The sequence below is a fragment of the Silene latifolia genome, chromosome Y (genome assembly GCF_048544455.1).
Source record: "Silene latifolia isolate original U9 population chromosome Y, ASM4854445v1, whole genome shotgun sequence".
Classification (NCBI taxonomy): Eukaryota; Viridiplantae; Streptophyta; class Magnoliopsida; order Caryophyllales; family Caryophyllaceae; genus Silene; species Silene latifolia.
Genome location: NC_133538.1, coordinates 93,800,729 through 93,816,608, shown reverse-complemented (window position 1 = coordinate 93,816,608; position 15,880 = coordinate 93,800,729). Strand labels below are relative to the sequence as shown.

At 37.6% G+C, this 15,880-nt stretch overlaps 1 protein-coding gene across 1 annotated transcript; it reads right to left on the bottom strand.

Annotated features, from left to right (window-relative positions):
• Positions 1-4,645: 4,645 nt before the first annotated feature.
• LOC141628531 (uncharacterized) lies at positions 4,646-5,080 on the bottom strand. Its single transcript, XM_074441659.1, has one exon. It carries the CDS (start codon positions 5,078-5,080, stop codon positions 4,646-4,648), a length of 435 nt encoding a protein of 144 aa, XP_074297760.1.
• Positions 5,081-15,880: the final 10,800 nt, after the last annotated feature.

Here is a 15,880-nt window from a genome sequence, read left to right as displayed (position 1 = left end):
TAGAAATGCTAAGTGTAAGGCTCCCGCTTTCCCGGCTGTCACGCAAATGTCAAAGTTGGCAGATTGTTTATTTGAAGGATTTTCCCTTTCACAGCAGAGTACAGAAGAAGGTGAAAGGGAAGGTGCTGATTGTGAAAGGGAGGGTGCTACCATGGAGAAGATGGAGGAGGATAAAGTGGAAAAGGACAATGAGAAAGATAAGAATGAATTGAAGGAGAGAAAGGAGGAGGTGGCAGTGGAGAAGGAGTTGAAGAAGGATGAGGGTAAAGTGGAGGAGGAGGAGTTGAAGAAGGAGGAGGTTGACATGAGTTGTGCAGATGATGCGTTTCTAGACAATCCCACTGTCATGGCTGAATTAGAAGGGATCCTTAATAATGCATACACTCATGTTGGCAAGGTGTTTGATTCACATCATGAAAATTTGTGGAACGAAAAAAAGGAAAAGGAAAAGAGGGATGAGGCGCTTCTGGAAGGACCGTCTTTCAGCCTTTTAGTGGTGATGATGCACCATATAACTCTCAAGAGTTCCTTGAGTCCAGGTTGCAGGCTGCTTCAAGTGTTCCTTATTCAAGCACAACAACTACGACGTCTGTTCCAGTAGTTCGTCCTTTATCGCCAATATTGCCAATTCTGATCTCATCCCAAACATCCCAACCATTGCCTGTAGTTATCTCCTCTCAAGTATCGTTGGATGAATCGCCAATTGTGCCCTCTTCTCCAACTGCCCCCTCAGATTATGCCATTGAGAGGCAGGGGGCTGGTATAAGGGTGCTCCCTAAGAGGTGTGTTGAGGTAGCGAATGTTTACCGGTCACCTTACTTTATCAGAAACGTGGACATGGTTCGTGACTTGAGTCGATCGGAAAAACTGGTAGGAGACTATGCATTTTCAGAGGACTTAGATGAAGAGTATGTATCACTCTCCTATATTTTAATCTTATTCGGCATATATGTATTACATTTTCTTTGTATAACACTAAGTTTCATGTTATCATAATCAGTATAGGGAGGTTTTATTTAGTGCTATGCGGGCAAGACTCTCACACGAAGTCATATGAAGAGTTTGCTTCTTGATCGTCGAGTTCATACAGATGTCATTTCTGTGTGGTGTGATTATTTGAATGAGGGCAATAAATTCAGAAATCGTAAATGCCCTTGCCGTCTATTTATCACAGAGACAACTGACGTAAGTGTTCCATGGTCATTCTCAACCTTGGGTGCATTAGACTTTCGAATGCATGAAATAAGATTGTAGATGCACGAAATACCAATCTAGGTGCATTAAACAACACTGAACATGCATCAAATAAGTGCCCAATTATTACAAGTTTTTATTCTCTAATACGGGTCACCTAATTTAATGAACAGATTGACTCATTGGATGTCAAATTTGCAGACGTGGAGTTGGTAAGTCCTTCAAGATTTTCACATTTCCATGGCTGTTCTCAACTAAGTGTCTTTCTTTTCATTATTGTCTTTGTTTTCAAAGTCGTACAGGTTTTCATTCCTATTGTTACACCCTTGCCATTTGTCTTCTGTTACCATGTTAGTAAGAAGCTGTTAGAAGTGATGCACTTGATGCCTCCGTCAACTGACTATTCTCACCATGTTAGACCTGTGGTATATCTTCAGATATTTTTGCAATAAAGTGCCTGATTTTCGTCTAATTTTTGTGAGAGATTATTTACTTGTCATTGTTTTACCTTTTTCAGAAGAACTTGTTGGGTACGCTTTCAAGTAAGCTTCCAAACTTGGTGTCTTCATGGCTTTTGATTCCTAAGTTGTATATTCCGCATGTTGTCGTTGATGTCGAGCATGATACTGGAATCTACCTCATGCGTCATATGGAGATGTACAACGAGGCTAAGGGACGCTTAGGTTCAAAGGTGGGTCGTAAAGGGAGTAAGTCTGTATTATTTAATTCAACTTTCCCTTGTATGTGCATTAAATATGAAGTCACTGATGTTGATTTCTTTTGTTGTTATTGTTCAGAGAGTTGATGTTAAACGTTATGTTGTGAGGGTTTGCAATGAAATTCTAACTTGGCGATACAACTCTTATAAACTTCAAGTGACAACTGCAAAGAAAGGCTTACAAGAATGGCGGTCGATTCGGTAATGCGAAATCTTAAGTAGCTTTGTTTTCCGTTTTTCCGTTTTTCCATGTTAATAAAGGAGCTTTTATTTTCCCCTTTTCTCGAATGAAGCGCCACATGATGATTTATCATATACTGGATGCACACTTGATCAATTATATTCGGAATAATAAGAAGAACAAGGAGTAAGTTCTAACTGACCATACAGCTTTTTAAAAACTTCAGTTTTTGTCCACTCTCCGTTGTTCCGTGTTTTCTAATCTAATTGCAACATGTGCATCAGTAGTGAGGTCGTTGTAGAAACCGATTGGTTGCAAGTTACCCAAGACGCGCTGCACTTTGCCGCCAGAAATTGGGTAATGGATATGGTTATTGATCTTGTTGGTATTCGTACTACACTCGAAAACCCAAGTGTTGTGTATTTTCCGACAATCATAAAGGTATTCATATTCCTTATTGTGTCAAATGCTTGTTTTTGGTTTTTGAAATGACAAAGAATTTTGACAAATGTTCTCAAATTTTCAGGGAGTTGTCGGTAAAAAGGGGTTTCGAAGTCAATACGTCCTACTTGACTACTTGCCCCTCAATCTAAACACAACCCAACTGGTAAATAAATATTCTCTTACTTTTTTTTCCATGCAATTTTTTCCCAATGCATTTTTTTTCCATTTGAAGTCGATCAATCCTACTTGACTAGTTTGTAATATTTCAGGCTTTCTTTCCTTATTGTGTGGAGAGATCACATTGGTTTGCATGCGTTGTTGACTTTGGGAAAAGGATGAACTTCATACTCGACTCCAACCTGCCCAGGCGCCGTGAAGTCAGGCAAAAGTTTTTAGTTGAACAGGTATGATTTATTAGTTTTTGCACAAAAACATGTTACCCCTCACTTATTATATCCGGAAGGCTGCTCAACAGTTTTTGACTGCCCAAAATGCATTGTCGAATGAAAATATTGTTGGTGATCTTTATGTGCATGAAATACCCTTGTATGTGCATGACATACCCTTGCATGTGTATTAAATAGCCTTATACCACAATCACTCACTGTCTTGTTTTTGTATAGCTCATGCCTGCTTTGGAGATCATCGTAAGAGACTCTCCAAGATACACAAGGTTGTTGGAGATCAAGACTTTTCAGTGGGAGATTGTGCAAGTGCCTCAACAAAAGAATGGGTATTCTTGTGGAGTTTATTTGTTAAAGTGGCTAGAAAATTTGTGTGATCAAGCATCATGGAGTGATGAGCGTTCTTACGAGGTATAAATTTTTCAACAAACTTTTGTAAACATTATTCAGTATATTATATTTCAAGCATTTCAATATTTATTGTCAAATAAAATTTTTACGTAGGATTTGGATGAATATGGTACGAGTATGATTGCACGTCTCATCAAATGGAAGCGAAACAAGAGAAAGGTAAATATAAAGAACCTTGAATGCCTAATTTAAATTTTGCCTAATTTTAATCTTCTTTTCATTAGATTCTGTCTCGTAGTGACTTTTACGTAACAAAGATTTCCCCCTCCCCCCCCGTTTTTTGTAGGATTATCACTAGGTGATATTTTCGAAACACTTGAGTCGAGGGATGTGCAAAGGGAGTGGCAGATGACCTAATCCAAAATTCGAAACACTGCCATTTTTTGATCTGATTCCTTGAGTCGAGGGATGTACAAAGGGTGTAGACCCTGGAATATTAGATTCTTGTGGAGTTTATTCTGGAATATGTAGTACACTAAGTCTTGAGAGTACATATTAGATTTTGGAATATGTAAGGCGTGTAAGACATGAAGTCATGTTTCTGGACTAATTCTAAAAACATGTCACGGGGCAACTAAAACGAGAAACAATTTTCAAAATTGGATAACGAACATGTCACGAGGCAACGAAAACGAGAGACAATTTTCAAATTTGGATAACAAACATGTCACGAGGCAACGAAAACGAGAGACAATTTTCAAAATTGGATAACAAACATGTCACGAGGCAACGAAAACGAGAGACAATTTTCAAAATTGGACAACGAAAAGGTCAGAATGAAATCGAAAATATCGTAAATGCATTAAAACTGTTCCACATGCATGAAATAACAGTGTGCATGCATGAAATATGTAACTCATGTGTCCAAGGTCAAATCTTAAAGTAATCTCAAGTGAACTTTTAAAATGTTGCATTTTAATTTAGATTTTGGAATTTTATTATTAACTTTGACGGTTGGGGATGTGGTAGCAAAGAAGGATGTAGTGGTAGATCAAATTAATCGCCGTAAGGTTTCTTGATACTCGCATAATGTGTGCATGAAATAACGTTCTTTGTGCATGAAATACATGTGTATGTGCATGAAATACCGTTGTATGTGCACGAAATAATGGTGACAGGAACACTCAGGCTTTTCATTCTATAAGTGTTACATTCATTCGTTTTAAGAAAAAAAGTCTAACATCTATCAAATAAAATAAAAATTCCCGAATTATTCAATAAGGCAAATGTCCAATATCTATCAAATAAAATAAAATTCCCGAATTTCTCAATAAGGTAAAATAAAAAATTACTCTACTCATTGTCGGTTGTCCTTCGGTCACAATTCCTACTGTCGTGGTTCGCCATCTCCCCACAGGCCCTGCATTTTCTTAGCGTTTTCTTGTTCACTTCCCCAGCTCGTTCTCTTTGTGAGATCAACCTTTTTCCCGACCCTTTGTTTTTGCACTGCCTTGGAGGCAAAACCTTAATCTCACTAGGGATGCTTGTTCCTAAAAGCATCCCCATTTCAGCATTCTTGTCCTTTACCTTTGCAAAACCAGTATTTCCACTTTCATCAGGGGTAATTTTTACCCTTTCCTTGAACTCACGCAAAATCCCAAGCAACTCATCACAATGCCCAGGACTCTGTTCAACAAGTGCCACACAAGTAAACAACTCTAACCATAACTCGCCAACTTTGTTTTTCTGTACATCCATTGATGTACAATCGCAAGTAACAACCGCCATTAGGGCCGACGATTGATGGCGGAGTTGCTAGTTTGCTCCACCGACTAAGCGGTAGTCACTTGGAACTTTCTGAATTCCCCGATCTTTAAAGACACACAGAGCATGTCGACAGAGCATTCCATGTCTTTCAAACTTCTTGCAAGTGCATACCACTGAAACATCATCCTTCTTAAAACCAACCTTATACGTTTTATTTCGAACTTGATCTATGATATCTGTATATAGAATTGGATAGGTTTTATCTTTTTCTTTATCCCCAACACCACATGAATAGCAAGCTGCTTCGACTTCCTTTTGAAACTCGCCGAAAATTGTTGGAGTGTAGATTTCTGATGCATGCTTTTCTAGGGCTAATGGAGTCGACAACTGGGGGAAGGAGTTTTTTTATTGTGCAACAAGTTTCGAATGAGTCCATCTTTGAGCATCCATTGCACTCTCAAATCTCGTCCAAAACTCGACTAGGGTTAAATTAGAATTAGTGAAGTTGCTGAAAAAGTACTGACTCTGACCTGGAGGTCGTTCTCATCAAGCCTCCTAAAAACAGATCACGAAAGTAAGCTGGAACCCACATATTTCTAATGTTTTACTTCTCCTTAAGCCACTCGTTATCCGACAACCCATGAGATTCAACTACTATTGTCCACCTTTCCTCAAATTTAGGCGGCTCCACATCATCGCTCCAAACACATCGGTTTATCTTCTTCAGGAACTCAGTATCTTTATATATTACAGGCCCTACTTTCTCAGGCAACTTTTTTAGTATGTGCCACATGCAATATCTGTGTTGCACCTTGTCTTTCGAGGCTAATTTCATTCCTTCTTCTATCCCCGCATCTTCATCAGTTATCATACAAACTGGATGACGACCCCCCATAGCCTCTACGAATTTCATAAATAGCCAAGCAAAGGACTTCTTACTCTCATTTATAATAAGTCCAGCCCCAAAGGTCACGCATCTCTTATGATTATCCACCCCTGTAAAAGGACCAAATATCATCCTGTACTTGTTTTTTCTAAAGGTCGTATCGAAAGAGGTCATGTCCCCGAATAGCAAATAGTTTTTAATACTAATAGGGTCAGCCCAAAACACATGTGACAATCGACCTATCTCGTCTACCTCAAAATCAAAATAAAAAGATGGACACATGTGTTTTATCTTCATAAAATGCTCAATAAGCATTTGAGCATCTCCCTCTGATAAATAATTTTTGATATCTCTAGAAAAGTTCTTAAAGTCTTCCAATGATGCACCCACATTCCTATAACCTCTAACATACTCCTTGAACAACCTATACGACTTAACTGGACCTATGTTATTTTTGGAGTTGTCAATTATCATTTTTTTGTGAACTACATTCAACTCTCTCGTTTGTGTCAAATGTACCATTGTTTATGGTGTTTGTGGCATATGATTATGACCTTCATGAAAATCATATATTTGGTATTTACCCATATCAAGACCTTCCTCCAAAATTCGCTTAAATTTAATACAAGAAGGACATTCTATCCTAGTCCTTTGCCTCCTGTGATTTTTCCCTTTCGCTTCACATACTCCAGCCTTATTACACACAACTTTTTTTATGCGTAACAACACCATTTTTAGACTTTTGTGAGCTTAATCTAGTCACAAACCCACATTCTTTTGCATATGCTTCATAAAACTCAACACCTAGTTCAAGGTTATCGAACAGCATACCAATATCAGGCTTAAGATGGTTGAGACACTCAAAAACCCGATTCGTGTTGCTTGAAGAACCTTCTGCTGCCTCCTCGTCCTCTGCCTCCTCTACTATGATATCTGCATATGTGGTGTAATTAAAGTAAGAAAGATGAGGGATACAAAAGCATATGAAATGTACCTTTAAAAAGCTGAAAACATCAAGCAACTACCAGGATGAATAGAATTGTACCTTTAACAAATTCGAAAGTCACAACTTCAGGAACATCATGTTCAACTGCTATTGCAGATATTTCTAATATAGGCTGACATGCATTAGCTTCAACATTCGCTCCTTCGTTTGTAATGACATTTGAAGAAGTTTGTGATAGTATTGAGGAGTTGCCATTATTGCTGCAACAAGAAATGTCAAAAATAAAATAAGCAACAATACAACAGTATAATTCATGAAATTGAGTCCCTGATTTTAACAAATGTAGGCAATTTCACAATTTCTCCAACCCTAATTTCTCAATTAAGCCAATTTGATTCACAAAATCACATTTTGATGCACCTAAACAGGAATTTGATGCATATAAACAGAATTTGGATGCACATAAACGGTCTCCAACCTTAATTTCTCAGTTTCCCCAATTTAATTCATGAAACCCTAATTTATGAATTACGCCAATTTGATTCACAAAATCACATTTTGATGCACCTAAACAGGAATTTGATGCATATAAACAGGAATTTGGATGCACATAAACAAGATTTTGATGCACATAAACGGTCTCCAACCCTAATTTCTCAGTTTCCCCAATTTAATTCATGAAATTCTAAATTCAGAAGCATGATTTATCAATCCAGAAACTTAAGAGACGAATCAAACCCTAATTTCATGGTTTCAACAAATTTCTCAAATCCCCTAACCCTAATTTCTCAGTTTCCCCAATTTAATTGACGAAATCCTAAATTGTAACCATAATTGTTCAATTCAGAATTCTAATCGGTTAATCAATCCCTAATTTCACGAACAATCTAATTTAATCGACTAAATCAACTAATTTCACAACAAATAATCATAAAGATCGAAATTTTACCTCGAATTTAAAGGCGTCATTGATTGAAGCAGCGTCACAAGGTTGATTGTCGAAGAATTTATCGTTCGATTGTAGAGAAAGAGAAACAGGAATTTGATGATGGAAGAGGCGATGGCGGAAGGTTAGAATGATGAGAGAGAAGCAGAATTAGGAAATGACTGAGATTACGCGGGTTTGGGGGAGACGCGCGAAAAAAGTTGTGGGTTTGGTTAAGGTAATCTCAGCGTATTATTAGATAGTTAAGTGGTTCTCATGGTTCTCATTATATGGGTGGTTCTCACTGGATCTCGACCCTATATATATATATATATATATATATATATATATATATATATATATATATATATATATATATATATATATATATATATATATATATATATATATATATATATAAAAATTGAATCATGTGAGGCACCCTTCTTAGGGTAAGGCGGCTGAACCATTACTCACCATTGGATCTAATTATTACAAATGCACCAGATGTTGACACGTGTCCCCTATATACTCCCAACTAACTCATTTTCCCTCATTTATAATCTCACTTCCCCTCATTTATTTCTCTCTCTTCCTTCAGCTACTTTTCCGCCATTTATTTCTCTCTCTTCCTTTCAGCTCGTCTTCGCCATTCACTCCGTCTTCGCCATTCGCTGAACTCCGGCACATTTGTTCCGCCATTGAAGTCGACTTATCCTCTTCTTCGTATGTTCCTTTTCGTTTCTTTACTAAATCGACTTCGTTTGATTTCTATGCATTTCGTTTCTGCTCGATTATGCTCGCAATTTGATTGAAACTTTCTGTTATTTTTTATTTTCTATTTCTTTACTAAATTATTGTTGTTATTATGCAGGTTTTGATCACTTTGTGAGCATAATCGAACACAGTAGGAACGCATAAAATCAATTGCAGTCGATTTCTACGCTTTTTCGTATGTTCCTTTCTATTTCTTTACTAGATTTCGATTTTTTTGCATATTTAGTTAAATTTTAGGTTATAAACTTCATTAATTAGTTTAATTAAGGAGTTTTGCTCTTGTTTTACTATTTTCCTTCACTCGACTTCCATTGATTTTTATGCGTTCCTTATCTGCTTAATTATTCTTTGAATTGACGTTTCATTGTTATTGTTCATTGTTAGTTATGTCCGATTTCATGTATCCTATGTTTTTGTTAATCTAGGAGGTAAATTTGTGAAACCAGTAGCTTATTGTTATATTATCTTCAACCTTGGACTTAATGTTCGTCATCTGTTTGTTAAGATTTCGCTTACCTGCTTCTGTGAAACCTATAACTTATTTTGTGAATCTATGAGGTAAATTTGTGAAACCAGTAGCTTATTGTTATATTATCTTCAAACTTAATCTGACTTCTGCTGTTGTTGCTTCATTTTTAATTTTAGTAGTTTTGCCTCTATTTTGCCAGTTTTGGCCTGCTTGAGTACGGTATTTTGTGATTAGCTTGTCATTCTTTGGCTGCTTGTTGCATTTTCAGAGGTTTGCATAAATTACACTTGCTACTTTGTCTTCTTAAATGTGTTCTTGCTTGAGTGTTCATTGAATAAGGTCTGAGATTACAAAGAAGCAGAGAAACAAATTAAGAAAAAAGGAGCAAAATAGATGACTTTAACCACTTATAATGACCAAGTTTCACAAAACAAGCCCTTAGATTCACTGAATAAGGTCTGAGATTCACAAAACAAGGTCTGTGAATTTACCAAATAAAGGTATGAGCAAAATAGATGATTTTAACCACTTATAATGACCAAGTTTCACAAAACAAGCCCTTCGATTCACTGAATAAGGTCTGAGATTCACAAAACAAGGTCTGTGAATTCACCAAATAAAGGTCTGAGCAAAATAGATGATTTTTACCACTTATAATGACCAAGTTTCACAAAACAAGCCCTTCGATTCACTGAACAAGGTCTGAGATTCACAAAACAAGATCTGAGAATCTACACCTTTTTATTTTCCCTGCTTTTGTGATTCCTAGATCTAATTTTGTGACCAAGATCAAGTCTCATTTCGCAAACTTTATGTCACTAAAAAACAAACAGCTATAGATTGAATAAGTTCCGTATCCTCTTCGTCATTATCATTGTGCTTAAATTACTTATTATTTTTGTTTTTATGCAGGTTTTAATCGTTTACTTAGCATAATCAAGCACCGTTGGAACGCCTAACATCAATTGAAAAGCAATTTTCCTGCTTCTTTGTACGGTTTTCCCTCTTTCTTACCTATTATCACTTAAATTCAGTTAATTGACCATAGCTTATTGTTATAATGTAATGTTCTTTAACCACTTATAATGACCAAGTTTCACAAAACAAGCCCTTAGATTCACTGAATAAGGTCTGAGATTCACAAAACAAGGTCTGTGAATTCACCAAAAAAAGGTATGAGCAAAATAGATGATTTTAACAACTTATAATGACTAAGTTTCACAAAACAAGCCCTTAGATTCACTGAATAAGGTCTGAGATTCACAAAACAAGGTCTGTGAATTCACCAAATAAAGGTATGAGCAAAATAGATGATTTTAACCACTTATAATGACCAAGTTTCACAAAACAAGCCCTTAGATTCACTGAATAAGGTCTGAGATTCACAAAACAAGGTCTGTGAATTCACCAAATAAAGGTATGAGCAAAATAGATGATTTTAACCACTTATAATGACCAAGTTTCACAAAACAAGCCCTGAGATTCACTGAACAAGGGCTGAGATTCACAAAACAAGGTCTGAGAATCTAAACCTTTTTATTTCCCCTGCTTTTGTGATTCCTATATCTAATTTTGTGACCCTCCTTCACCTTTGTTTATTTTCCCAGCTTGTTAGTCCAACTAACTAGGAATTTGGGTTTTGTATTTTCATATTTTTTTTTGTTTAACTAATAGTTGTATTTCACTTGTTTCATAGACAAGTATGAGAACTTGGTGCAGTGGTTGTGTTGTTAATCTTCTTGAGCAAGATCAAGTGTTATTTCGCGAACTTTACGTCACTGAAAAACAAACAGCTATGGATTCTCTTTTTCGCCGTTAAAGGAAGTTATAGTGCCTGACCAAATATATCATTCTATTTTTAATAATCAAGATCTTATACAACAAATCTTCTCTAAAATTGATCATTACGAAGATAAAGCACATATGGCTCTCGTATGTCGAAATTGGGCTCAACTATTTCTGATCCACAAAAGTGCACCTGGGGTCACCATAGCATATTGGCTTTTTGTGGACATAAATGATGTGAATGGTGTTCGGACTATTCGTAGAGGTCCTAGAATAGTCTTTCAAACATGCAAATGTTTCATGATGGAGGATATGATTGCCCAATTCTTATTGCATTATCCCCAAGCAAAAATTCCATCTGAGAGTACTCATCTAAATGCTCTTGATGATGTTGCACGCAGTCAAGTTAATGAGTCATTGCATGCTTTAGCTACGCCGAGTGAAGAATGAGATATAGCTATTGGCATTGCTGCTGACTTACTAGTCACTCGTAGAAATATATCTTTTCTTGACTTACCTTTGATGATGTATATATAGCCTAGAGTTGTCCCTTGTTTGTAATGTACTCTCTGTGTAACTAGGGCTTCGCACTTTAAGGTTTTAACTTTGCCCTTTTGTTATTTTGTATAATTTCGTAGTAGTGTCAACCTTCTATATAATTATGTACGTCTTAGTTTAACATTTTGGATAACATAAATTATCATGTAATCTTGTACTTTGTTTTAAATATTTGCATGGATCACTTTTCTATGTATAATGTAATGTACTTTACTTCTGATTTTCCATTTAATTTTGTATTTGTTATCTTACATATTGTTCCATGCAATGAACAAGGCAAAGGGTTTAGGGTTGGATTAGGCGGATCCGCGGTAGCGGTCCGTCTAATCCAACCCTAAACCTTTTCCCGTCCCGTTTTTGGATACTCGACCCCTCTAGTTAGATCCCGTCCCCCAAAAAGGGTTCACCCGGCCCCTCTAGGGTGTCTTTTGGTCTTCCGCCATTCAAATTAGTTAAGCAAGGGAAAGGGTTTAGGGTTTTATTAGGCGGATCCGCGGTAGCGGTCCGCCTAATCCAACCCTAAACCCTTTCTCGTCCCATTTTAGGACACCCGTCTCCTCTAGTTAGATCCCGTCCCCTAAAAAAGGGTTCACCCGTCCCCCTTATAGGGTGTCTATTGATCTTCCTGCCCCTCGAATGAGTAGCAAGGGAAAAGGTTTAGGGTTGGATTAGGCGGATCCGCAGTAGCGGTCCGCCTAATCCAACCCTAAACCCTTTCTCGTCCCGTTTTAGGACACCCGGCTCCTCTAGTTAGATCCCGTCTCCCAAAAAGGGTTCACCCGTCCCCCTGTAGGGTGTCTTTTGGTCTTCCTGCTCCTCAAGTGAGTAGCAAGGGAAAGGGTTTAGGGTTGGATTAGGCGGATCCACGGTAGCGGTCCGCCTAATCCAACCCTAAACCCTTTTCCGTCCCGTTTTAGGATACCCGGCCCTTACTTTAAATCCCGTCCCAAAAAAAGGGGTTCACCCGTCCCCCTTGTAGGGTGTCTTTTGGTCTTATTTTGTGAATTGTGGAACTTATTTTGTGAATCTTGGAACTTATTTTGTGAATCCTGGAAGTTATTTTGTGAATCCTGGAACTTATTTTGTGAACTTATTTTGTGAATCTTCTAACTTATTTTCTAACTGATGTAACTTATTTTGTGAATTCTGGTATTTAATTTGTGAACCTTGGTACTTATTTTGTGAACCTTGGAACATATTTTGTGAACTTATTTTGTGAATCTTCTAACTTATTTTATGACTGATGGAACTTATTTTGTGAATGCTGGTATTTAATTTGTGAACCTTGGTACTTATTTTGTGAACCTTGGAACTTATTTTGTGAATCTTGACCATAACATTCTGAAACTTGTAACTGAATTGTTGTATACTTTACTTAGTTTGCATTTCCTTATTAATGAATTTTGGTGTATTAATTTAAATAATAAACAAACTAAATATAGTGCAGTTTTTTTTATTTTGTTAACTTATTTCCCTTGCTTTGTGAATAATAGGCTTTACTGAGTTGTAGGAAGCAAGCCAAGCTAGGATGAAGCGACGTGTTGAGGATGTATCGAAGCTCGAACCACTCTATCAAGTACCCCCTCAAGCTACTTCGAACCACTCCGAGCCACCTACAAATAAGAAAAGAATTTACAAAGACAGACTGCCTGTGTTGAGGACTCGGATGTCTCCTGCTGGGCTTTACAACTTTCTCAACAATAAGGACAATCCACCATCAAATAAGTAGATTCAAGCTATACAACAAATAGGATTTGGTTCTCTCTTGCTTCTTCAAACAGATGTTGTTGCGGGTACCTTGGCGTATTGGCTAGTTTCGAATTACAACCCCTTTAAAGGATCGTTGTGTGGTGGGAAACTCCCTGTTTTAGAGGAAGACATCCATTTGTGCCTGGGATTGCCAATGGGTCCAAACATTGTCGAAGAAGCAAAAATTGGAGATAAGTGCCCTTCTTATTTGTTTGTTTTGGAGGAGTTCAAAAGTCACTACACAGGTAGTCCCATTGATGTCAGAGACATATTGCACAAGCTCTCTACACAAAGAGATGGTGGAGATGATTTCAAACGCACTTTCATCATTTATATCTTCAATGCTCTTTTAGGCGGTGTTGTAGGGAATCAGGCAAGTTTGAGACTTCTTAAAAGTTTGGTAAACACTGACATAATCTCCAAATTCAACTGGTGCAATTTCATCAAATGCAAATTGGCTGCCCAAGTTGAGTCTTGGCAAAAGGAGGAGTGGGAGACCAAAAAGCTGAAAGAAAATTGGTTTGGTGGACCTATTATGGTCTTGGTTTTCATTTATCTTGACCGATGTGTCTTCAAATCACGCCTTGTTACTCAGCAGTTTCCAACGCTCTCAACTTGGACTAAAGAAGTTATATCCAAGAGAGTTAAGGAAGAAGTGAATGACAAAAAATCGGACAAGAAAACTTTCGGCAGGGGTTCTATTGAGCCTCCAATGGTCATCAACAACCATATTCCACAGTTGTGTCCTACTCCTCCAAATATTGATCTCGGCCAGTCTTCCAAGTCAACAATTAAAGATAAAGCATCTGAAGCCGAAGCTGAAAAATTAGCTCTACCTGGGAATGAAGGCACTGGTGAGTTTGTCCATAAAATTGCGCTTTCCGCAAAGGCAATGGCTCAAGCTTTTGCGGACTACAAATCACTTGCTAGTCAAGCTCCCTCCAAACTGCCTTCAACAACAACAGTGAAGAAACTAGTTGCAGCTGTAGACGGCATAGCAGAAGGTTTTAAGTTATCTCAACCAGAGGATGATGCTGAAAATGTGAAGGATGTGAAGAATGAGGAAAAGGTATCGGACATTATAGATGAGAATATCGTTGAGAAAGTGGTTGATGATATTCATGAGAATGTGGAGAAAGGTGGGGAGAATATGGATAATTTGTATGGGTGGACTAACGCTGATTTGTTGGCGGCATTGGATGCGATGGGTGAAGCTTTGAAACCAATAGCGCCACATCATTCACCACCACCAAATGCAGAATACCCATCCTTTAGGCTCCTAGTAGCTGATGACCATTTGTTGTCTCCACCTAAACCTGCAACATCTTCTCAACCTGAGCCTGACACATATGCTGCTAGGTCATCCCTCCTTGTGGATGTCATCCCTCCTTTCACTGAGCCCACTCCTTTGGTAGGGAACACATCCTCTTACGCTGCTCTGGATGATGTTCTTCCTGTCAAGGACGTCACTGAGCCTACAATTATTGAGATAACAGCTACTCCTCCTACTACGGTGGTACGGAACACAACTCTTGAGATTATTTCCCTACCAAATACTCCACTTGTTTCAACAATCGATAAACCATCTGTCAAGCGATCTGTCAGTAAAAGATCTGTTAGTAATGTCTATATTCGTCGATCGCCACGTCATTTGGCAAACTCGATTGCCAGTGTTCCTTGCAAAACTCCAACTACTGCTGCAATCCCATTTCCCTTATCCCCATTTTCAATTGAAGACGATGTTCTAATTCGTGGTAAGAGGAGGGTTGTAGTTCCAGCGGAAGTTTTCCGATCGCCCTATTTGCAAAGAAATCTTAATATTATTAAGGATTTGAATCAAGCTGAGAAACAACTATTAGATTTCATACTTGGCGAAGCATATGATGAAACGGAGATTCTTTTCCAAAGTCAATGTCAGACTTTGACAAGGAGCCAGTTGCAGAGTGTGGCTGAAGGCGATTAGATATCTTCTCATGTCGTAGATGTTTATTGTGAGATCTTAAATAGTATTGAGATATTCAGATCCCGGAATTCCCCTTCTCGTTTATTTGTGCCGTATAGAAATGAAAGTGTTAGTCTTATTACTCTCTACTTTATCCAATTCTCCAAGTCTATTTTACATGATGTTGACTTATAATCGTTACTCATACTGATCTTATTTTTTGTTCCCAGTGTCTCTACAATGTTGATGTTTCTGGAGTTCAGCTAGTAAGTCTTTGATTTTGGCCTGCTTATATTTCAACTTAAGTTCATTTTTGTCTTTTTAATTCAGTGACTTTTTGTTCTTTTTTCAGGTTTGCGCTCCAATAGTCTCCGCCTCACGCCCACCTTTCTTGATTTGTATCGACCTCAGAACTAAAAGTAGCAAAATGTAAATCATCCATCCTATGAAACGCAGATCTGTTGATTATTCTTGTTTTATACAACCTGTGGTACGTCTATTGTTTCCAATTTGCTTAGGAAAATGTGTGTTATTGTGATTCTACTAGGAATTGACTTTGTGAATGTAGGACTTTATTTTGTGAAGCCTACACTTAAGGTTTGTGAATCTTATCACTTTAACCACTTATGTTGACCAAGTTTCACAAAACAATCCCTAAGATTCACTGAACAAGGTCTGAGATTCACCAAGTAAGTAAAAGGGCAAAATAAGTGACCTTAACCACTTATGTTGACCAAGTTTCACAAAACAAGCCCTAAGATTTACTGAACGAGATCTAAGATTC